General features: G+C 44.8%; 1 protein-coding gene across 1 annotated transcript in view; it reads left to right on the forward strand.

Moving 5' to 3' along the window:
• LOC116970737 (versican core protein-like) overlaps nucleotides 1–23,885 on the forward strand; it is a 153,303-nt gene that overhangs the window by 56,791 nt on the left and 72,627 nt on the right. Inside the window, exon 7 of the mRNA XM_033017213.1 lies at nucleotides 8,650–11,829. Within this exon, the coding sequence (XP_032873104.1) occupies nucleotides 8,650–11,829 (3,180 nt within the window). The remainder of the gene's footprint in view (nucleotides 1–8,649; nucleotides 11,830–23,885) is intronic.

Consider the following 23,885-nt stretch of genomic DNA (forward strand, 5'->3'; position numbering starts at 1 on the left):
ATGGCTGATCCATCTCTCCCTCCTAACCCCTTTCTCCTGCCTTCTCCTCATAACCTCAGATACCCGTACTAATCAAGAATCTATCTATATCTCTGCTATAAAGATATCCACTGACTTGGCCTCCACAGCCTTCTGTGGCTTAGAATTCCACAGATTCACCACCCTCTGACTAAAAATATTTCTCCTCATCTTCCTAAAAGAACATCCTTTAATTCTGAGGCTATGACCTCTGTCCTAGACTCTCCCACTAGTGGAAACATCCTCTCAACATCACTCTATCCAAGCCTCTCACTATTCTGTATGTTTCAATGAGATCCCCCTCATTATTCTAAACTCCAGCGAGTACAGGCCCAGTGCCGACAAACGCTCATCATAGGTTAACCCACTCATTCCTGGGATGATTCTTGTAAACCTCCTCTGGACCTTCTCTGGAGCCAGCGCATCCTTCCTCAGATATGGTGCCCAAAATTGCTCACACTATTCCAAATGAGGCCTTACCGGCATCTTAAAGAACCTCAGAATATTACCAGTCGGTATGAACTCGGTGGGCCGAAAGGCCTGTTTCTGTCCTAAATCTCTAAACTAAACGAAACTAAACTAAACTGATATGGATGAAGGGGAGCCAGTGGATGTAGTGTATCTAGACTTTCAGAAAGCTTTTGATAAGGTCCCGCACGGGAGACTGGTGACTAAAATTAGAGCACATGGTATTGGGAGTAGGGTGTTGACGGATAGAAAATTGGTTTGCAGAACAGAGTAGGAGTGAACGGGTCCTTTTCAGAATGGCAGGCAGTGGCGAGTGGAGTGCCTCAAGCTCAGTGTTGGGGCCGCAACTGTTTACCATATATATTAATGATTTGGAAGAGAGAATTAGGAACAACACTAGCAAGTTTGCGGATGACACAAAGCTGGTTGGCAGTGTGAACTGTGAAGAGGATGTTAGGAGGTTGCAGGGTGACCTGGACAGGTTGAGTGAGTGGGCAGATGTGTGGCAGATGCAGTATAATATAGATAAATGTGAGGTTATCCACTTTGGCGGCAAAAAAGCGAATGGAATGTTGGCCTTCATAACAAGAGGATTTCAGTATAGGAGTAAAGAGGTTCTTCTGCAGTTGTATAGGGCTCTGGTGAGACCACATCTGGAGTATTGTGTACAGTTTTGGTCTCCTAATTTGAGGAAGGACATCCTTGTGATTGAGGGAGTGCAGCGTAGGTTCACGAGATTGATCCCTGGGATGGCGGGACTGTCATATGAGGAAAGAATGAAAAGACTAGGCTTGTATTCATTGGAGTTTAGAAGGATGAGGGAGGATCTTATAGAAACATATAAAATTATAAAAGGACTGGACAAGCTAGATGCAGGAAAAATGTTCCCAATGTTGGGCGAGTCCAGAACCAGGGGCCACAGTCTTAGAATAAAGGGGAGGCCATTTAAGACTGAGGTGAGAAAAAAAGTTTTCACCCAGAGAGTTGTGAATTTGTGGAATTCCCTGCCACAGAGGGCAGTGGAGGCCAAATCACTGTTGGATTTAAGAGAGAGTTAGATAGAGCTCTAGAGGCTAGTGGAGTCAAGGGATATGGGGAGAAGGCAGGCACGGGTTATTGATAGGGGACGATCAGCCATGATTGCGATGAATGGCGGTGCTGGCTCGAAGGGCCGAATGGCCTCCTCCTGCACCTATTTTCTATGTTTCTATGATACCTGGTTCCCAGCCATTTAATTTCTGGATGATTCCACTGAATCTCCTTCTAAGGTAGAACGGGAGTTAACTGTAAATGTCAAGGATTTGCAGAGTTGCAAACGGACAGTTTTAGTTAGGAAGTTATTATTAATCATGGTATTGGAAACATAACCGTTTAAAGTGTATGTGATGAGTAAGAGCTTTTACGTCATTCCCATGTCAGGTGAGTGGACCTCTGAATCATTGTAGCAATGGAGAGCTGGATTAATGTGCTGTTTTCATGCCGACTCCATCCCCACACACCTCAGGAACACTGGAAATTTGGACACAATCTGCACATGATTTTCCAGTCATTTTAGCTGCAGCACAAGGACACAAGATCTCTTCCAGAAGTGTTTCACTCACAGACATCTGATTGCAGTTAGTGCCTCTGTTGGCTCGGTACTCGTGACAAAAAATCAAAATGAAAGTAAAAAAATTCCCAGACTGCCTCGTGGAAATGAACTCACACTTTCTGTCTGATTTCTGGGGGATTTTCACACCCAAAACCATGTATATGGCAAAGCTGCTTTCCCTTGTTACTGTAACGCTAGCCTGTTACAGGTAGCATCTCAATGGCATCCAAATATATAAATGGCAAAAAAAGCCGTATAACTTAAAAAAATACTTACCCTCCCTCTGCCCCTCCCCTTCCCTCTGCCCCCGCTCCCTCTGCCCCCGCTCCCCCTCCCTCTGCCCCTCCCCCTCCCTCTGCCCTCGCCCCCTCCCTCTGCCCCTCCCCCTCCCCCTCCCTCTGCCCCCGCTCCCCCTCCCCCTCCCTCTGCCCCCGCTCCCCCTCCCTCTGCCCCTCCCCCTCCCTCTGCCCTCCGCCCCTCCCTCTCCCCCACCCCCTCCCTCTCCCCCACCCCCCGCTCCCCCTCACATAATTTAATTGATTCATCACTTTTAGCATTTGACTGATGCACTAAATAAATATAATTCCGAACTAATTTAAAATCACTATCTTATTTGCAATGATTTTTTAGGGTCACCTGAAGGACTTTGGGAATGTAGATAAGACCTGTTCTATAATTGGTGTGCTAAATTTAAAATAGACAATCTGGTCCAATTAGTGAGGTCCCAAATATAGGTTAAAGCAGCATTTTAAACACTGAATATGTAGCACAGACTATACTGAGCTTGTTCTAAATTAAGCTGTTCCCATGCTAAGTTTGTCATTCTATTTAAAATCCATCTACTCTCTGCATTTGTCAGGATGAATGACTAATAAAATCGAGAAAGGTAAGGCAACCCTTAGTTGTTATTAAACATTGAGGGTGGCGCAGTGGTACAACTGCTGCCTCACAGAGCCAGAGATCCTGGTTCGATCCTGACCTCAGATGCTGTCTATATGCAGTTTGTCCATTCTCCCAGTAACCACGTGGGTTTACTTCAGGTGCTCCGGTTTCCACCCACATTCAAAGGTTTGTAGGTTAACTGGCTTCTGTAAATTGTCCCTAGTATCTCGGATCTAGGATACGAAAATGGTACAACATAGAACTAGGGTAGGGGCTGATCGATGTTGGAGTGTGTCGAGGGCCTGTTTCCACGCTGGATGGATTCAAGATGTTGGAGTAGAACATTCTGAAAACAATGAGGACAACAAATTTGCCTCTGGTTTGAGAGTGGCTGGAAGGAAACACAAAGGGCATGTTTTCTAGGTTGGATGTTGATGGTGCAGATAGGACATTGGTAGGGAGAATGGGAGAGAAAGCGTTGCGTTGCAGGCTCAGGATTTCTCCAGCTGCACTCACTGAGTGAGCAGCTGCTCGCCACAAGCCCTGATGTTTAATGGTGGACATGTGAAAATTCCACGTGGCCTAACCGGCCACTTCTCATTAGGTTTTAATGAATGTACAAGTTTGTGCATGTGCGCCCAGCAGCCAAATAAATCTCCCACATTTTTGGTTTGGAGATACAAGATGGAAGCAGGTCCTTCAGCCCATGCTGACCATCGATCGCCTGTCCACACTAGTTCTATGTTATCCCGCTTTCTCATCTACTCCCCACACATTAGGGACAATTTACAGTGGCGAATGAACCTACCAAACTATGTTCAAGAAGGAACTGCAGATGCTGGAAAATCGAAGGTAGACAAAATTGCTGGAGAAACTCAGCGGGTACGGTACGAGAGCTGAGAAGGGGAGGAGACAGCAAGGGCTACCGGAAATTGGAGAAGTCAATGTTCAAGCCACCGGGGTGCAGGCTGCCCAAGCGGAATATGAGGTGCTGCTCCTCCAGTTTCCAGTGGTGCTCACTCTGGCCATGGAGGAGATCCAGGACAGAAAGGTCGGAATGGGAGGGGGGAGTTGAAGTGCTGAGCCACAGGGAGATCCTGTCTCAGCTCTCCCTCAGCCCTCTGGCTCCTCCTCTTCCTTTCTTCTTCCTGCATCAGTCTGAAGAAGGGTTTCGGCCCGAAACGTTGCCTATTTCCTTCGCTCCATAGATGCTGCCTCACCCACTGAGTTTCTCCAGCAATTTTGTCTACCTACCAAACCTGTATGTTCTTGGGACGTGGGAGGAAACTCACAGGGAGAACGTGCAAACTCCACACAGAGAGCACCCGAGGTCAGGGTCGGACCCCGTTCTCTGGCTCTGCGAGGTTTTCTGAGTGCTATGGGTCTTCTGATTGCAGAATACTCCTGAATAAGCCACTGTTCTGAATGAGAAGGAGAAATGAGTGTATATAAAGCATGTCTTACAAACTGGCAAGTCCTGGTACCTTTTCAGCCTGCTAATATATGACTATTTTGCCAGTAGAAGTGTCATAAGTAGCTGCTGATATCCTGCTGGGGCTGTGGTTGCCTGAAATGTGCACATGGAAACCACCCCCTTTAGAAGGGTGTAAGCAAAACATCAGAAGTAAACTGAGAAAATAAAGAGCAACCATCCCAATTTAGCACCTATGTATGATGTCATTCCCAATTTAATGTTAGGAAAATATACAACATGTTTATTTATTTAATGAATGAATCATTTTGACGGGCCTGAATACAATTTCTGTGCCAAAGGCTGCCTTGTCTGATTTGAATTATAGGTTTCTGTAGTTTTGGAGCCGGTCTAAGAAATCAGGAAATGGAAGGTTTAAATATAAAAGAAAATGGGAAAATCTCGGCTTTATGGGCCTCTTCAAGAACTTCGAAAAAAAACAAAAAAAACATGATTATCTCATAAATTATCACACGATTCATCTGGATATTTTCATCTGAAAACACAATGCAAACATTACTTTGCTGTCCAACACTGGTAACGTTTTAATGCACTGTGATTTTTCAAGTGAAAATCACCTTCAGAACCATTCTTCTTCATGGCCCAAGCTTTCAAATTACAGCGCTTGTGATCAATTTTACTTTGAATGTCTTTGGCTTTTACCATGTTACCTTCAATAAAATATTTCTTATGGTCAGAACTTGGGTTGTTATCATCCTGGTCTTCAAATGGGGTTGAAGATTATTATTCACGCCATTAAGAGATCGTGAAGACAATAGAGCTATATAATGGGCCTCTTGGTAGAATAGGTCTTCAGTGAAGATAAACTATCTTCAGAAACATTGACATACAGTATGGAATCCGTTTTTTAAATATCGTGGAGGCGGGGTTTTCAAACATCACCCATTGTTCCAAATATCACCCATTGTTCCAATATGATTTGGGGATAATCTAGTTAATTGCATTAACAAAAAATCTGGGATAGAAATTCATGTATGGTTACATGCTAACATACAGTATTGAGGGTATTGCATCGTGGCTTGGTTCGGCAATTTGAGCGCCCTGGAGAGGAAAAGACTACAAAAAGTAGTAAACACTGCCCAGTCCATCATCGGCTCTGACCTTCCTTCCATCGAGGGGATTTATCGCAGTCGCTGCCTCAAAAAGGCTGGCAGTATCATCAAAGACCCACACCATCCTGGCCACACACTCATCTCCCTGCTACCTTCAGGTAGAAGGTACAGGAGCCTGAAGACTGCAACAACCAGGTTCAGGAATAGCTACTTCCCCACAGCCATCAGGCTATTAAACCTGGCTCGGACAAAACTCTGATTATTAATAACCACTTTCTGTTATTTGCACTTTATCAGTTTATTTATTCATGTGTGTATATATTTATATCACGGTATATGGACACATTTATCTGTTTTGTAGTAAATGCCTACTATTTTCTGTGTGCTTAAGCAAAGCAAGACTTTCATTGTCCTATACAGGGACACATGACAATAAACTCACTTGAACTTGATAATGCCTGCAGCTCACAATACATTTACAATACAATACAATACAATACCTTTTATTTGTCATTTGAACCTCACATGAGGTTCAAACGAAATTTGGTTTCTGCAGCCATACAAAAAAAGAACCAAGACACACACCAACACAATTCAATTTACATAAACATCCACCACAGTGAGTCTCCTCCTCACTGTGATGGAAGGCAAAGACTTGTCTCTCCCCTGCTCTCCATCCCCCTCCCGAAGTCAAGGTCAAAGCCCCCGGCAGGCGCTAGCAAGTCCGCGGCCACTCAAAGCCACGCCGGGCGATGTAGGGCCCTGCCCCGGGTCTTGATGTTGGAGCCCCCGGCGGGCGCTAGCAAGTCCGCGGCAATTTACAGCCACGCTGGGCGTTGTAAGGCCCCCGTCCAGGTCACTCTCAACCCCGCAATTCGGGCGGGAGAAGTCGCCGTTGCCGGTGCCCCGCAAAGCAGTCTCCCACCGGGGACCCGTGAGCTCCCGGTGTCACCATCCACCGGAGTCGGGTCGCAGCAGCTCGCCGCCGCAGCTCTCCACGCTCCGAAGCTGGTTAGCTCCACGGATGTAGGTCCGCAGCTCCCCAGCTCCACAGGCTCCGTGACTTGAGCCCCCAGGTCGCTCCGGTTGGAGGCCGCTCCACGACGCTAGGCCCCAACGGCAACGGAGACCCGACAGGGAAAAGGTCGGGTCTCCATGCAGGGAAGAGATTTAAAAGTTTCCCCCACCCACCCCCCACCCCCCACACATACACATTTAAAAACCCATTACAAACTAAACCCTCAACAGGACAAAAAAATAAAAAATACACAGACAGACTGCAGAGGCCGCTGCGACATCGGTCGCGCCGCCCACCTTAGCACCAGTGAAGTCAATGGAAGAGAAGTGCAATGGCCAACGGATACCATGGTACTCATTAACCACTAGTGAAGACATTTCTGTCCCCATATATTGTTATAGCATACTTAGAAATGACTAGAAATACACACAGGTCTGACTTACAATCATTTGATTTTGATCCCAGGTTACCGCGGAGTGAGCAACCATGAATATATACTACTTGTCCAAAATGTATTGATTTCATTTTAGGCAGGAAATTTATATATCTAATCCTATAATAATTTTGAAAAAGCCTGAGAAGGGAGGGTGATTTAACAACATTAAATGTGGCAGTATTTTCACTCAGGTACATAGGATCCTGGATACCCAATTTCTTGTGTGAAATTTGAACAATGTCATTTATCCCTGTGTGAAATACAATATTGTGTTCAGTATTGCTCTCCCTTTTTAATGTGTTGGAGATGGTGAGAGAACGGTTACTTGATCTGGAATGGGCGGGTTGACCCGTGAGGAAAGAATAGACAGGCCAGGATTGTATTCACCAGAGTTTCGAAGAGTGAGAGAGAGAGGACTTGATTGAAACATAACATCTTGAAGGATCTTGGCAGGATGGATGTGAAGAGGTTATTTCCTCTTGGAGAGAATCTGGAAGAGGCATCAATGTTTAAAAATAAGGTTTATCCATTTAAAACTGAGAAGCAGCAAAAGGTTCCCTCTCAGGGGATCATGAGTCCTTTGAACTCTCTTTCTCAAAGGGGAATGGAAATCAAGTCTTTGAATATATTTAAGTCTGAAGTAGATATTATCTTGATGTGCAGCGGTATAGTTGTAGCCTGAAATAACCAGAGACCCGGGTTCGATCCAGATTACGGATGCTGTCTGTACAGAGTTTGTACGTTCTCCCTGTGACCAAGTGGGTTTTCTACAGGTTCTTCAGTTTCCTCCCACATTCCAAAGACATTCAGGTTTGTAGGTTAATTGGCTTCAGTAAAAATGGTAAATTGCTCCTAGTGTGTGGGATGGTGCAAGTGGATGCCTATCGCTGGCATGGACTCAGTGGGCCGAAGGGCCTGTTTCCGTGCTGTATCTCTAAACTAAGCTACATATTGAGATGAAAGATAAGACGAAAGGTTGAGGTTACAATCAGATCTGCAATGATTTTATGAAATGGCGGAGCTGGTTAGAGTCAAGTCAAGTTTATTCGTCACATACACATACGTGATGTGCAGTGAAATGAAAAGTGGCAATGCTCGCGGACTTTGTGCAAAAAGACAAACAAACAAACAACCAAACAAACTACAAATAGAATGGAACAGAATCACATATTCTTTTTCATATTAAATATTGTGGGTGGAAGGAAAAAGGGAAAATAACAGCAATTTAAAAAAAAGCAGTAGAGAGGTTCAGTAAAGTTAGTCTCTGGTGAGATAGGAGTTTACAGTCCGAATGGCCTCTGGGAAGAAGCTCCTTCTCAACCTCTCCGTTCTCACCGCATGGCAACGGAGGCGTTTGCCTGACCGTAGCAGCTGGAACAGTCCGTTGCAGGGGTGGAAGGGGTCTCCCATGATATTGTTGGCTCTGGAGTTGCACCTCCTGATGTATAATTCCTGCAGGGGGGCGAGTGTAGTTCCCATAGTGCGTTCGGCCGAACGCACTACTCTCTGCAGAGCCTTCTTGTCCTGGGCAGAGCAATTCCCAAACCAGATGGTAATATTTCTGGACAAGATGCTTTCCACCGCCGCTGAGTAGAGAGCCCAAGTTGCTTCCTTTTGCTCCTAATTCTTATCTTTTTATTTCCCTGAAATTGTGGGCAAAAATGTCATCATTTTCTTTTTATCTGTTCATAGGAAAACCTGCGAGGAAATATCCGCAAATAAATTGGGGCTCAAGGATCGTCCACGAAAGGACAGCCAATCTGACCATCAAGAAGGTGGCGCCACCCGCTGCGTTCACTGAAGCTGAACAGGCTGGAGGAACAAGCACCACTCCGAGCCACAGTACGCATCCAAGCAGTACAGCAAGGCCCAGAGGTGAAGCCACGGTACACATATCAATGGGACAAAGTACAACTGCTGGGGTACCCACAGCCATTGACAGTACTACTACTGCTGAAAAGGAAGGACAGCTTCAACCAAGAACAGTGTTCACATTTGCAGGCAAAACGGATAATACAACAGAAGAAGAAAGTAAATTGAAATTACCTGTGGGTGGTAGCACCATAAGAATAGAAAGCTCAGAAAAAGACACTCAGACTGGTGGACAACAGATCATAGATCACCCTACAAGCAGCACAAGACTGGCAGGTAGGGACATGGAGGAAATTACTACAGAACGTGCAATAGTGACCACGAGGATATTGGAGGGCGAGGACCTTAAGCCAGTGTTACCATCATCGACCACTGGTAAGGTACAAATAACTGAAGAAGTGCTCACCTCTAATGTTTCAGTGTCTGATCCGGAGGCTGAGGAGCAAGAGCTGGAGCGTGAAAAGGATTCGGAGAAAATAACAGCACCTGCTATTGTTACGGTAGCTAGCATTCACGAATCAGCCTCGACAGAGCAGGAGAAAGTTCACACTGAAAGCACTGAGAAAACGAAAGTGAAAGAGGACGGGAAATTCCTTCCATCGCCAATAGTACCAATCTCAGGGGTATCTGAAGCTGCTCTAACAGACTCGACCCCTATGTTACCTCTGGACCATACTTATGGACTGAAGGAAAGGGTGAGTGGGAAGATGGCAGTATCGATGGATACATTAAGCACCTCTGCACCAACCACTGATGCTGATACCATCCCATCTGTAGAGGAAGATGCCAAGCATATTGAAAATGTTACTTGGACAGAAATTGGAATTGAAACCAGCCCATCCAAGACTGTAGATGATACTGATGATACAGTGTTACCCCCTAGAAGTATAAGTGGAATGACAATTGAGCCAGAATTCATTGAAGTCAAACCAGCAACATCGCCGTCCACTATCGCAACAGTAAAGCCCACAATATCTGTGCCTCACACACATATTGTTGAATCTGAAGAAACTACTGTTTCAGAGTCACACATCAGCAAGGTGGATAAGGCAGAACCACATTCAGAAACTGTCACTTCGGAAATTATATCAAGTGGAGATTCTGAAGCACCAGGGATTAAGGCTGTTCATACCGAGTCAACTAGATTTGTTGAAAAATCATCGGTTCATTCAGTTACCTATGAACCTCAGCAGTTTACTTTGCAGCCCACATTCCATCACAAACTTACCACACCAGAAAGTACTGTTGAAATCTCATCACTAGAATACGCCCACAAAAGTACCATGGTGGACGATTTCATTACCAAACGTACTGATGTTGTTCGGGTACCAGCCCTGTCGACAATGTCTGTGTCAGTGGAGGAATCCCACGCTCCTGTTACCACAACGAAAGATTTATATCAGTCCGGTGCATATGAGGAAAGCAGACCCGGGGAGGAGATCACGACCGAACATCGATTGATTCAGGAATCTCAGTCTGTTCCAGATGCAGTGACAAACGTCACGGAATATACCGACGAAGCAGTTTTTGTAAGTCATGCAGGTGAGGCCAAGGAAAAGCAAGCTGAATATGTGAGTTACGTCCCAAGTCAACCGATGGAAGAGCACAGTGAAGCACCTACAGCTGCTGCTTCGGGTTCTGAAATGACATCTGTGGAACTGGATGGCAAAGTGGATTTAACAAGTGGGTTATCACTGAATGAATCTGTAGGTGTAACTGGAACGGTGCCGTCCACAGCTACTTCAGTTCCAAGTGCTCAAACAAAACAGGCTGAAGAAATAATCCACTTCTCTGAATTTGGTCCAAAGGTATCATTTGAGACCCCATCGCCAACAACTGTTGAGAGAAGAAATGCCACGCACGAAATAACTGCGGCCATTGAGACTTCGGAAGCAAAACGTGAAGATTATATTACCACAATAATAACGCCACCACAGGAAGTGTCATCGACTGGTTTTATGGCTCTGAGCAAAACTCACACAGCGGGACCAGTGCTAATTAGTTACGAGGGACAAAAAGCTACACCCAAAGCTACGGTCCAGTATACATTTTCACCAGTGGAAAGCTCAACAGATGTAAGCCATCAGGAAACACCAGGGGTTGGTACAATTAAAATAACTCAGCTTGAGCAAACAAGTGAGGAAGTCGGTGTAATCAGTCAACACACTGAATTGGATTCAACAGCCCCATCAACAATACACACTCATAAAAAGGTTGAGCCAGGGAAAGCAATGTCCCCTCACCCTGGCTTAGTAGAGGAGACTTCAACTCCTGAGTTCGAAATACAAAGGACTGTCAAATTGCAGACTGAGTCAGTTGCCGTCTCCCCGTCTATGGAAGGAGAACAGAGACCGGGTTCGGGTGCGACAGAGAAAGCCACAGACAAACATGAAAAAAATGTGACGAGCTCTCAGACGTCGCAACCCATTCACATCAAAACGCCCGTCACTGCTGATGCCACCAAGGCGCAGGTCATTGTAACATCGACTGAAGCACTGCCAACAGTACTAGCTCCTTCTGCCAAATTAAAACCAGGTGGCTCGGTAGCAGAACATGAAATTAAAACCACAGCGAAACCTAGGCAGCCAGTAACAAGTGCAACTCCAATTATTATTGAATACGACCCTGATGAGACTACAGCGGATAAGATTATAATTATTGGTGAGTCAAAGACCTTGTCTCCTTCCAGCGTGGAGGTTGATTTATCTGACACAGTATCACAACTGGATATTGATCGCGAATATTTCACGACTCCAACACCCAGAACAAAGCTGGTGACGGCAGCCCCTAAGCCTTCGCTTGCAGCCCCTAAGCCTTCGCTTGCACACCCTAAGGCTACACAAAGGGCTCTGCAAGGCCAAACATCTTCAGCCGTTTCATCATCAGCTACAGATTCGCCAGTCCCAGTGGAACCTAAGGAACCGCAGAAGCCCGTGGCTATCGATGAAAAATTAATTGCTAACACAACTGCACAGATGCAACCATCAATAACAGATCTAGGCAAGTAATCTTTAGTCATCCTGTTTTTGCAATAATTAAGGCAGTCTATCATATCTGTGTGGTTCAATTAATTGAATATTATTTGGAATTGGCAACACTCTGATTTTGCAGAATGTCAACCTCTTACTTTAAGATTATTGTGGCAATTCCATTTAAAATGCTGAGAAACTCAACAATTAGAATATAAATGTGACCAAGGCCATTGTGCAGGTACAATATTTCTTTGCACACGGTTATGAGGTGAAATTGTTGCATTCTACACTCAGAGCGCTATGGAATTTGTCCAGTGGTTGTTAATAAATAGTTACGGCCAATTGTTCAAATTGGCACAATGTTAATTGTAGTTGGCGATTTGGTTTCAGCGTGATGGAAGCAATTAGAGTTATCATGCTTGCATGAATTCATAAACTCTATAAAGTGCACAAATACTGAATGTAGTCTTCTGGTGTTATATATATATATATATGTTTAAGAATTTTCCATTTTGTGGGAAAAGTTTGTGCTGAAGTTATATTCTCCTAAGGACGTGAGTATATCATTTATGCTGTCACTCCAGTGCGGTTCAGAACAAAGGCTACACTGTTAGAGGCAACATCTTTCTGAATAATGTGTGACCAAGACTTCTCTGCAAACTCAGGTAATTTAAAGAAACTGTGGGACTTGGTCTGGCAACAAATAGAATGGTACAGCCAGTCACTCATCTCAGTGGTAAATGTGTGATCTTACTCTATGCAAATAGTCGGCTTTGTTCAAACAGCAGTGCTATATTTCAAAAGTCTGGCTGCGAAAAGATGATGTACAAAAACACATTGTGAAATTCCTTAAATTGTGATCACAGCATCATTAGGAGAATATTTCAGCTGGAGACCACCAGTACAGGTCCCAAGGGATAATATGATGTTAAGCCCCTGTCCCACTTAGGAAACCTGAACAGAAACCTCTGGAGACTTTGCGCCCCACCCAAGGTTTCCGTGCGGTTCCCGGAGGTTGCAGGTGGTTGCCGGAGGTTGCAGGTAGTGGAAGCAGGTAGGGAGACTGACAAAAACCTCCGGGAACCGCACGGAAACCTTGGGTGGGGCACAAAGTCTCCAGAGGTTTCCGTTCAGGTTTCCTAAGTGGGACAGGGGCATAGGGACGGCTTGTAAATTGTACCCAAGTTATTGCTAACCCATTTACTCAGTATTCTCCCATGGAAAGATGTCCATGAAGTCTGTTAAGCCTCACAGGGATTGTGGTGGGCGTGGGATCAGTTTAGTTTAGTTTAGAGATACAGTCTGGAAACAGGCCCTTCGACCCACTTGAGTCCACGCCGACCAGCGATCACCCATACCACTAGTTCTATCCTTAACCATATAACCATATAACAATTACAGCACGGAAACAGGCCATCTCGACCCTTCTAGTCCGTGCCGAACACGTATTCTCCCCTAGTCCCATATACCTGCGCTCAGACCATAACCCTCCATTCCTTTCCCGTCCATATAACTATCCAATTTATTTTTAAATGATAAAAACGAACCTGCCTCCACCACCTTCACTGGAAGCTCATTCCACACAGCCACCACTCTCTGAGTAAAGAAGTTCCCCCCCATGTTACCCCTAAACTTCTGTCCCTTCATTCTCAAGTCATGTCCCCTTGTTTGAATCTTCCCTACTCTCAGTGGGAAAAGCTTATCCACGTCAACTCTGTCTATCCCTCTCATCATTTTAAAGACCTCTATCAAGTCCCCCCTTAACCTTCTGCGCTCCAAAGAATAAAGCCCTAACTTGTTCAACCTTTCTCTGTAACTTAGTTGCTGAAACCCAGGCAACATTCTAGTAAATCTCCTCTGTACTCTCTCTATTTTGTTGACATCCTTCCTATAATTAGGCGACCAAAATTGTACACCATACTCCAGAATTGGCCTCACCAATGCCTTGTACAATTTTAACATTACATCCCAACTTCTATACTCAATGCTCTAATTTATATAGGCCAGCACACCAAAAGCTTTCTTTACCACCCTATCTACATGAGATTCCACCTTCAGGGAACTGTGCACAGTTATTCCCAGATCCCTCTGTTCACCTGCATTCTTCAATTCCCTACCATTTACCATGTACGTCCTATTTTGATTTGTGATAAACACTAGGGCCAATTAACCTACAAACCTACACATCTTTGGAATGTGGGAGGAAACCGGAGCACCCGAGGAAACCCACGAGGTCACAGAGAGAACGTACAAATTCTACACAGACAGCACCCGTAGTCAGGATCGAACCCGGGTAAGGCAGCAACTCCAGTAGGTTGCTGTAAGGCAGCAACTCTACCGCTGCGCTATTGCGCCACTGTGTGATATAAATGTCATAGAAACATAGAAAAATAGGTGCACGAGTAAGCCATTTGGCCCCTCGAGCCAGCACCACCATTCAATATGATCATGGCTGGTCATCTAAAATCAGTACCCCGTTCCTGCATTTTCCCTATATGCCTTGATTCCTAACTCTAAATCTAACTCTCTTGAAAGCATCCAGTGAATTTGCCTCCACTGCCTTCTGCGGCAGAGAATTCCACAACTCTCTGGGTGAAGAAGTTTTTCCTCATCTTAGTCCTAAATGGCCTATCCCTTATTCTTAAACTGTGACCCCTGGTTCTGGACTCCCCCAACATTGGAAACATTTCTCCTGCATCAAGCCTGTCCAATCCTTTAAGAGTTTTATATGTTTGTATAAGATCTCCTCCCATACTTCTAAATTCCAGTGAATACAAGCCCAGTCGACCCATTCTTCCAGCAGACTAGTTAAAGAAGCATGAGATAAAACATCTTTCATTGGATACCACGGCTGTGACCTGGGCCTGGGACACTAATGCTAACGCAACTGCTGTTGAACTTGTTCCTAAAACTCAGTGTTTTAGTTTCTGACAGTATGAGTTCACCTAGGGTAGGGATTCCAACACACACAATTCTTGTCTATACATTTAGTGTCTAATATTTGGAGTGAGTGCAACTATAGCACTCTCTGGTCTGAGTATGGGATTTCAGCAACGGAGGCCAGACAGAGTTTACATCCTTCATGGGATTTACGGGAGGAGACACAAGGGACTGCAAATGCTGTCATCTTGAGCAAAAACCAAATGCTGGAGAAACTGTAACATCTGGTCTGGCCAGCTGAGCTACAGGAGAAACCTACTGGATGTGCTGAACAATGTCTTAATGGAAGTCAAATATGTTCCAGTTTAGTCAACGCCAGCACATTCATTCTGATCTGTTGCTTTCAATGGAATCTTCATATCCTGTTCCATTCCTGTGCGCAATGTTTCAGTTGAAATTGTATGATATTGCATCTCTTTGTTATAAAATACTGAGCTCCTTTCAAGGGCAGCATGATGGGGCAGTGGTAGAGTTGCTTCCTTACAGTGTCAGAGACCCGGGTTTGATCCTGACTACGGGTGCTGTCTGTACGGAGTTTGTACGTTCTCCCCGTGACCTGCGTCTGTTTTCTCCAGTTTTCACCCACGCCCCTGAGACATCCAGGTTGGTAGATTAATTGGCCTGGTATAATTGTAAATTGTCCCTAGTATGTGTAGGATAGTATTAGTGTGCGGGGATCGCTGGTCGGCGTGGACTAAGTAGGCTGAAGGGCCTGCTTCCGCGCTGTATCTCTAAACTAAACTTTGATACTAATGTGAGCGTGCAGTCTTAATTCCACTATGAGTTTTCATTATGTATTTATTCCATATTTCTAGATCTATGATCTGAATATGGCTAATCTACTTTAGTGACTTCCATTCCATGCATTTTATAGGGAGAAGGTGAGAACATTGCAGAGACCCTTACTTTTGTTCTCTATTGTGTAGGAAGGAACTGCAGGTTCTGGTTTACACTGAAGACAAACACAAAATGCTGGTGTAACTCAGTGGGTCAGGCAGCATCTCTGGATAGAGGGACTGGGTGATGTTTCTGGTTGAGACCCTTCTTCCAACTTCAGTCTGTGAAACTGACATTCAGTCAACGGATGAAACACCACCCATTCCTTCCCTCCAGAGATGCTGCCTGTCCTGCTGAGCTCAGGGTCTGTCCCACTTACGTGTCCTTGGCACGCAAATGGGACAGACCCCGCAACAGTCCCGCGAAGGTCGGGCGGGATTACATGCGTACGCACAGCCGTCTGGAGCGCGTGACGTCATTTGAAGATGGACACAAAGCTGGAGTAACTCAGCGGGACCGGCAGCATCTCTCGATAGAAGCAATGGATGATGTTTTGGGTCGAGACTCTTCTTCAGTCTGAAAAGAAGGGTCTTGACCCGAAACGTCACCCATTGCTTCTCTCCAGAGATGCTGCCGGTCCCGCTGAGTTACTCCGGCATTTTGTGTCTATCTTCAATTTTCTTGGCCCCACTCTGGGAGTAGAAGTGGGGGCGGATCCGGACCGCAACGGCCGTGAGCCCCAGGCCGAGCTCGGCGATCGTTTGCCTGCTTCTGCTGCTGTTGGAGGTGAGACGTTGCATCGCGCCAGGGTCTTGGGCCTGTCCCACTTTGGCCGTCAGTTACGTGACAGGCCGTTGGAGCGCGAAAATTTAGTTCGCTACAAAAAGTTCGGAGCCCAGCGCGATGTTGCGCACAACTACATACCCCTCCGCGCTTCTTAGTGGGAAGTGCCCGTGCGCCTCAACGCGACCACGAGGTCATGTAATTTGCGTGCCAAGGACACGTAAGTGGGACAGGCCCTTTACTCTAGCATTTGGTGTCTATCTTCTTTGTTCCCTATTGTTCTCTTGATCCAGGAACTGTTCCCCTTAGATTAGAAACTTGTGTCGATCACTCCACTGCACAAGGAAGGTGAGAAGGGAACAATGGGATAATAATTTCCTGGCCCAGCTTGACATCTGGTGTCAGGAAATTGGCAGACTTTAATATTGGAACACCTGGAAATTTCCAGTTGATCAGTCAGAGCCAGCGTAGATTTGCAAACGCTGACTTGTGCCTGTCAGACTTGATCATTACCACGTCAAACAATACAAAATCATGGACTGGACAACGTTTAAGAATGTTATTTATATGGATGGACAAGAAAAACGTCTTTACAGAAGATTTTTAGTTAAAAATTGAAGCTCGCGGAATTAATGCGATGGAAAATCCTCTTGAGTTTAGGAAATTGAAAAAGGAAATAAGACCAGATCCTCATGAAGATTGGTTAATTCCTTAATCTACCGAGCCAGCCCATAAACTGGATAATTATATTGATATCTCTCCTGTTAAGACTATTTAAGAACCAACAATCTGCTTAAGATTCAAGTGGTGTTAATTGTAGTTTGCTAATTGAAAAACCACAATATAGATGTGTGTCTCCCATTCCTGAGTTCCATATTTCCACATCTATGATCTGAATATGGCTTTAATGACTTCAATTCCATGCATTTTATAGGGAGAAGATGAGAACATTGCAGAGACCCCTGCAATGTTCCCTATTGTGTAGGAAAGAACTGCAGATTCTGAATAATGACTGGATGGGATGTTTCCCAACCCATCTGGTTTTCCAGCAGTTGCTACTGTATGAGGGATTGTATCACTGTTTGGGTATCAATATTTATTCAGACTGTGAGAAGTAGTAACTGGAATGAAACTCAATAAAAAAATTAAGGCATAGAAGAAAATTGAGAAGAAACGTTTGGATTCTGACATAATATTATTTTGCTTATGTGACAATGCTAGCAACTGGGGTATTGGCTTCCATACGTTATACTTATTGATTTTTGGTTTTAGAACTGAGCTAGAACTTTAATGGTTATGAAGGAACTGCAGATGCTGGAAAATCGAAGGTAGACAAAAGTGCCTTCGGGTGAGGCAGCATCTATGGAGTGAAGGAAATGGGCAACGTTTCAGGTCGAGACCCTTCTTCAGACTGCACCTCCTCCAACCTCATCTATTGCATCCGCTGCTCTAGGTGTCAGCTGCTCTACATCGGTGAGACCAAGCGTAGGCTTGGCGATCGCTTCGCCCAACACCTCCGCTCGGTTCGCAATAACCAACCTGATCTCCCGGTGGCTCAGCACTTCAACTCCCCCTCCCATTCCGAATCCAACCTTTCTGTCCTGAACCTCCTCCATAGCCAGTGTGAGGCCCACTACAAATTGGAGGAGCAGCACCTCATATTTCGCTTGGGCCGTTTACATCTAAATTGGTATGTTTAGTTGTAAACTGGTATGAACATTGACTTCTCCAATTTCAGGTAGTCCCTGCTTTAGACAATAGACAATAGGTGCAGGAGGAGGCCATTTGGCCCTTCGAGCCAGCACCGTCATTCAATGTGATCATGACTGATCATCCCCAATCAGTATCCCGTTGCTGCCTTCTCCCCATATCCCCTGACACCGCTATTTTTAAGAGCACTATCTAGCTCTCTTTTGAAAGCATCCAGAGAACCTGCCTCCTGAGGCAGAGAATTCCACAGACTCACCACTCTCTGTGAGAATAAGTGTTTCCTCGTCTCCGTTCTAAATGGCTTACTCCTTATTCTTAAACTGTGGCCCTTGGTTCTGGACTCCCCCAACATCGGGAACATGTTTCCTGTCTCTAGTGTGTCCAAGCCCTCAACTATCTTATATGTTTAATCTTTCTCCCTTTCTCCTCCCCTTCCCAGTTCTCACTCAGCCCATTGTCTCCGCCTCTCCCTTTCCTCGTCCCGCCCCCCCCCCCCCCCCCACCCACCCTCACATCAGTCTGAAGAAGGGACTCGACCCGAAACGTTGCCTATTTCCTTCGCTCCAAAGATGCTGCCGCACCCGCTGAGTTTCTCCAGTATTTTTGTCTACCTAAAACTTTAATGGAATAACTAATGGAAAAAAATAATTGTGTGCACAGGAATCCTCTCCTATATGCATAATTGAATAGGGTTGAGATTCTCAATCTCCTTTGGTGAAATCAATGGCACTATAACTTGAATCAGTACACAATGAACATATGGAACAAATTAAAACCAAGAAAAAACATTGGGCTCACCTCCATTTGAACAGGATAATCTCTCATCTCTACACTTCCCCCTGCTTGTTCTAATTTTTAACCCCTACCACCCCTGCCCCCCCCCCCCCCCCCCCCCCCCACCCCCCTCTGCCTGCAACCCGCCTAGTCTGCAGTAATGTATCATCCTTTGCCCTTAAAAAACAAACCAAAATTCTGCATCCTTCATCCTTAGATTCCTGATCAGTGCGGGCATCAGAGGTTATGGGGAGAAGGCAGGAGAATGGGGTTAGGAGGCAGGGATAGATCAGCCGTGAATGAATTGTGGAGTAGACTTAGAAATGTAGAAACATAGAAAATAGGTGCAGGAGTAGACCATTCGGCCCTTCGAGTCAGCACCGCCATTCAATATGATCATGGCTGATCACCCAAGATCAGTACCCCGTTCCTGCACTCTCCTTGATCCCTTGATTCCGTCTTGATGGGCTGAATGTTCTAATTCTGGTCTAATCACATGATCTTATGATACCTTGAGGACAGAAGGCTTCCATGGCTCACGACTTCATCTCAACCTGAGGTGGAACTCACTTTATTTTTAAGTGGCTGGTTGAGGCTTTTCTTGGATCTGCTACTTGGATCACTCTACTGGATGGTCTGTGTATCTGACTGGTGTTGTACATCTGACCTCTGTGTTGAATGCACAGATGCAGAGGTCAAAGATAAGGAGACCTGTAAGGAGGACAGTTCTGGGAGTTCTCTCTGCATCTCCTGCCAAAAAGATAAGTACAACTAGGGGAAGGAAACGACTTGTATTGAAGTGTTTGGATAAAGGACCAATGACCACTGTACACGCCACAATCAAGGCTGAAATGCCAGATGGAAATTGTTAGCTTGGTGACACTGAGCTAAGCTTTTAAAAACTGTCAACTGAAGAAAAGCCCCCGTCCCACTTTCACGACCTAATTTGCGACCTCTGCCGAGTTTGCCTTTGACTCATACTCGCAGCATAGTCGCCACGAGGTCACAGGAGGTCTTTGTAACTCTTCCTCATGCTCGTGAGTGGTCTCCGCGTACTCATGGCCTCAAGTAGATCGCAGCGTTTTTTCCAGCCTGATAAAAAATGTCCACATTGTAAAAAAAAAAGGTTGGCATTGAGAAAAAATTGATACTTTTTACTTGTAGGTAGGTCATAGGTAGGTCGTAGTAGGCCGTGATGGTAGACGTAGGTAGTCGTAGATAGTCGTAGGTCGGATACTGGCCCGAGAAAAAAAAGGCAAACATGACATCATTTTATCATGTGATCATTTTCCACTCATAGCCCAGTCGTAGTTAGTCTTAGGTGTGGAAGACTGAGGTCGAGGGGGGTCGTAGGGGGTCGTAGACATAGTCACATGGCGAGTCACACGACCCATGACATTTTTTTCAACTCGTCTAGGGTCTTCTAAACTCATGGATTAGATCGTGCAAGTGGGACAGGCCCTTAAGAGAGTTATTTTTTTATCCAGTTTTGAAATACAGGAAATATTTGTGTTTGTTAGTTTAGTTTTTCTTTGGTATTCTGGTGTGGTGAAGAAACAGCATGTGGGACAGTGAACATTTGAACTAATTACAATGTTAATGCTAGTTAGTTTAGTTTATTGTCCCGTGTACCGATGTACAGTGAAAAGCTTTTTGTTGCGTGCTATCCAGTCAGCGGAAAGACTATATATGGTTAAAATCGAGCTCTCCGTAGTGTACAGATAGAGGATAAACAGAATAACGTTTAGAGTGGCAGATCTGAAAGGAAAGCATAGTTACATTTTGCTGATGGGAGTGGAAGCTTTAGAAACACTTTAATTCCCCTTCCCATTCCCACACAGACCTTGCTATCCTGGGTCTCCTCCATTGTCAGAGTGAGGCTAAACGAAAATTGGAGGAACAGCATCTCATATTTCGCTTGGGCAGCTTACAGCCCATTTCTCTCACTTCAGGTAGCCCTGGCATTCCCTATCTATCCCTCCCCCATCCAAGTCGAACTAGCTTCTTGTTTTCACCCAACAAACAGCTAACAATGGCCTGAAGGTAGATATAAATGCTGGAGAAACTCAGCTGGTGAGGCAGCATCAGCATCTATGGAGCAAAGGAAAAAGTGACATTTCGGGTCGAGACCCTTCTTCAGACGTCTTTTCATCTTCTTCGTCTTTTCCAGCATCTGCAGTTCCTTCGCTAACAATGGCCTGTTTCCTTTATTATCGTTACTTTTTATTATATCTTTTATTCATTGTTCTTTATCTCTCTACATCATCGTCTACATCTCTTACTATCCTTATCCCTAACCAGTCAGAAGAAGGGTCTCAACACGAAACGTAGCCCATTCCTTCTCTCCAGAGATGCTGCCTGTCCCACTCAGTCACTCCAGCTTTTTATGTCTTATCTTCGGTTTAAACCAGCATCCGCAATTCCTTCCCACACAAGAGAGTGGAGCAAGTGTAATGGGTGATTGCAGGTCAACTTCTAGGACCAGAACGGGGAGAGTCGACTGGCCTTAGGTGCCAATTAAATAAAGAACGAAGTAGTGACTGAGTTTCACAGTACACAGTTGACTTAAGCTATGCTCAGACATGTATTAATGGAAAATGTTTGTTGATTTAAACCATGCACTGAGAACAAGTATGACCACAGAGCAGTGGTGTGATTGCAGTGGGCTCCTGAACTGGGAGATTAATGTTGGCTCAGAGCTGGAGAACAAAATCGGGAGTGGTTGTACAAAATACTGCCAATTCCTCTGGGTGTTATTTTGTTCTGCCAAACCTTTCCCCTCTATTTTCTTTCCAGACACCTCCAAACAGTATATGTTAGACAAGATACAAGCACAAGTGGAGGGAAATTTGATAACATTTAAAACATTTTGAAAAGATGACAGTTTATGCAATGTATGCTATTACCAATGTCCATATGATATTATTAATAGAGTAGATTTATTGCTGACCTCTTCATATTAACTGGTTGCAACTCACCACGTGTATAACAGAATGTCAATGGATGAATGCTGTTCCTCCCAATACTTCATAACTGACAAATGTGAATAGCCGCGGACACTCTCACAAGAAATGATAAACTAGATCCTTTTTATGTAGGAGTGTCTACTGGGAGTACTGTATGTTTGACAGTCTGATTAATGGGCTTGCCCCGCCTTACCTCTCTGAGCTGCTCCACCTATATGCTCCTGCCCGGTGCCTCAGGTCAGCTGATCAGCTGCTCCTTGAGGTACCAAGGTCTAAGCGGAAGCTCAGAGGGGATAGAGCCTTTTCTGTTGCTGCTCCGGCACTCTGGAACACCTTGCCGCTGCACATCAGACAGGCCCCCTCACTGTCCATCTTCAAATCCTCCCTAAAAACACATTTTTATTCTTTGGCTTTCGACACTGGCTGAGGCATTGCTCCTGTTCTTAGTGCTTTTAATGTCTTTTAATTTTTAGTGTGTTTTTTATAGTCCTTCGTTTTACGGTTTTTTAATGGTTTTTAATTGTTTGTAATAGCTTTTTGTTCATGAGTTCTCATGTACAGCACTTTGTGGCAACTAGTTGTTTAAAGTGCTTTATAAATAAAGTTATTATTATTATTAAAGATTCATGTTGCTTGGCAACACAAGCTGCATGTAGAGTCATACAGCATGGAAACAGGCCCTTTGATACAACCCATGCACGTCAACCAAGATGCCTATTTAATCTAGTCCCATTTGCCTGTATTTGTCTCACAAAAATATACCAGCTCAAGTGTCTTAAATGTTGCCATTGACCAGCCTCGACCACTTTCACTGGCAGCCCATTCCATACACGTACCACACTATGTATGAAAAGGTTTTTATGATAGACTGTGTATTCTCCCTATCTTAGCCCCTCATGATTGTATACACCTGTACACTTCAAGGCACAAGGCCCTACCCTGCCCACCCTCTTCCTATAATTCGGTTCCCTGCAGCATCCGCATAAATCTTTTCTGCACACTCTCCATGTTAATTGCACATTTTCCATAGCGGGAAATAGCAGGAAAAACCGGAGTACAATAATTCATGCACGCCTCACCAATGTCTTGTACAATGGCAACATAAATCCAAACGTTTATATTTGCTGCCCTGACCGATGAAGGCCAACATGCCCAAAGCATTCTTCACCATCCAATCTACCCGTGATGCCCTTTCAGGGACCTATGTACTCTCAGATCCCTGTGTTCTGCAACACACCTCAATGCCCTACTGTGAAAGTCATCCACAAGTCGTTCTAATATTCTTATATTTCTTACTTGGTCGGCCTAGAATTTTGATAAAAGCTTTGTTTTAGAACTTTGTGATTAACAATAAAGGCTTAATTGAAACATCAAATCATGTGGTGTCAGAAACTGTGGATATATCTAAATTAACACTACAAGAGAAAGAACCTCTGAGGACATTTTTCACACAGAGAGCGGTGAATCTGTGGAACTCTCTGCCACAGAAGGTAGTTGAGGCCAGTTCATTGGCTATATTTAAGAGAGAGTTAGATGTGGCCCTTGTGGCTAAAGGGATCAGGGGGTATGGAGAGAAGGCAGGTACGGGATACTGAGTTGGATGATCAGCCATGATCATATTGAATGGCGGTGCAGGGCCGAATGGCCTACTCCTGCACCTATTTTCTATGTTTCTATGATAGGCTTCCTCAAGGGAGATCAATTCAGTTCAGTTTAGTTTCTGGCCACATATAAGACAAGTGAATTCCCAAACACTTGAGGTTTTCTCCATGCACATAGATTGATAGCAGACTGACACAGAATGCTGGAGTAACTCAGCGAGACAGGCAGCATCTCTGGAGTGAAGGAATGGGTGAAGTTTCGGGTCAAGACCCTTCTTCAGACTGAGAGTCAGGCAGAGGTGAGGTACAGAGATAAGGAAGAGGGAGACACTGAGATAAGGAAGTGTAAAGTGTGTAAACGAGACATCAAAGTGGCACAGAGAGGGAGCAGCATTAGAGGATGTTGCAGAACTCTCGTCGGAGAGGGGGGCAGAACAAGTAGGCATACCTTGAGGAGCTTTCACAATGAAGCAGACAAAATGTGTAGGAAGGAACTGCAGATGCTGGTTTACAGTGAAGATAGACACAAAATA

Source organism: Amblyraja radiata, chromosome 3 (genome assembly GCF_010909765.2).
Source record: "Amblyraja radiata isolate CabotCenter1 chromosome 3, sAmbRad1.1.pri, whole genome shotgun sequence".
NCBI lineage: Eukaryota > Metazoa > Chordata > Chondrichthyes > Rajiformes > Rajidae > Amblyraja > Amblyraja radiata.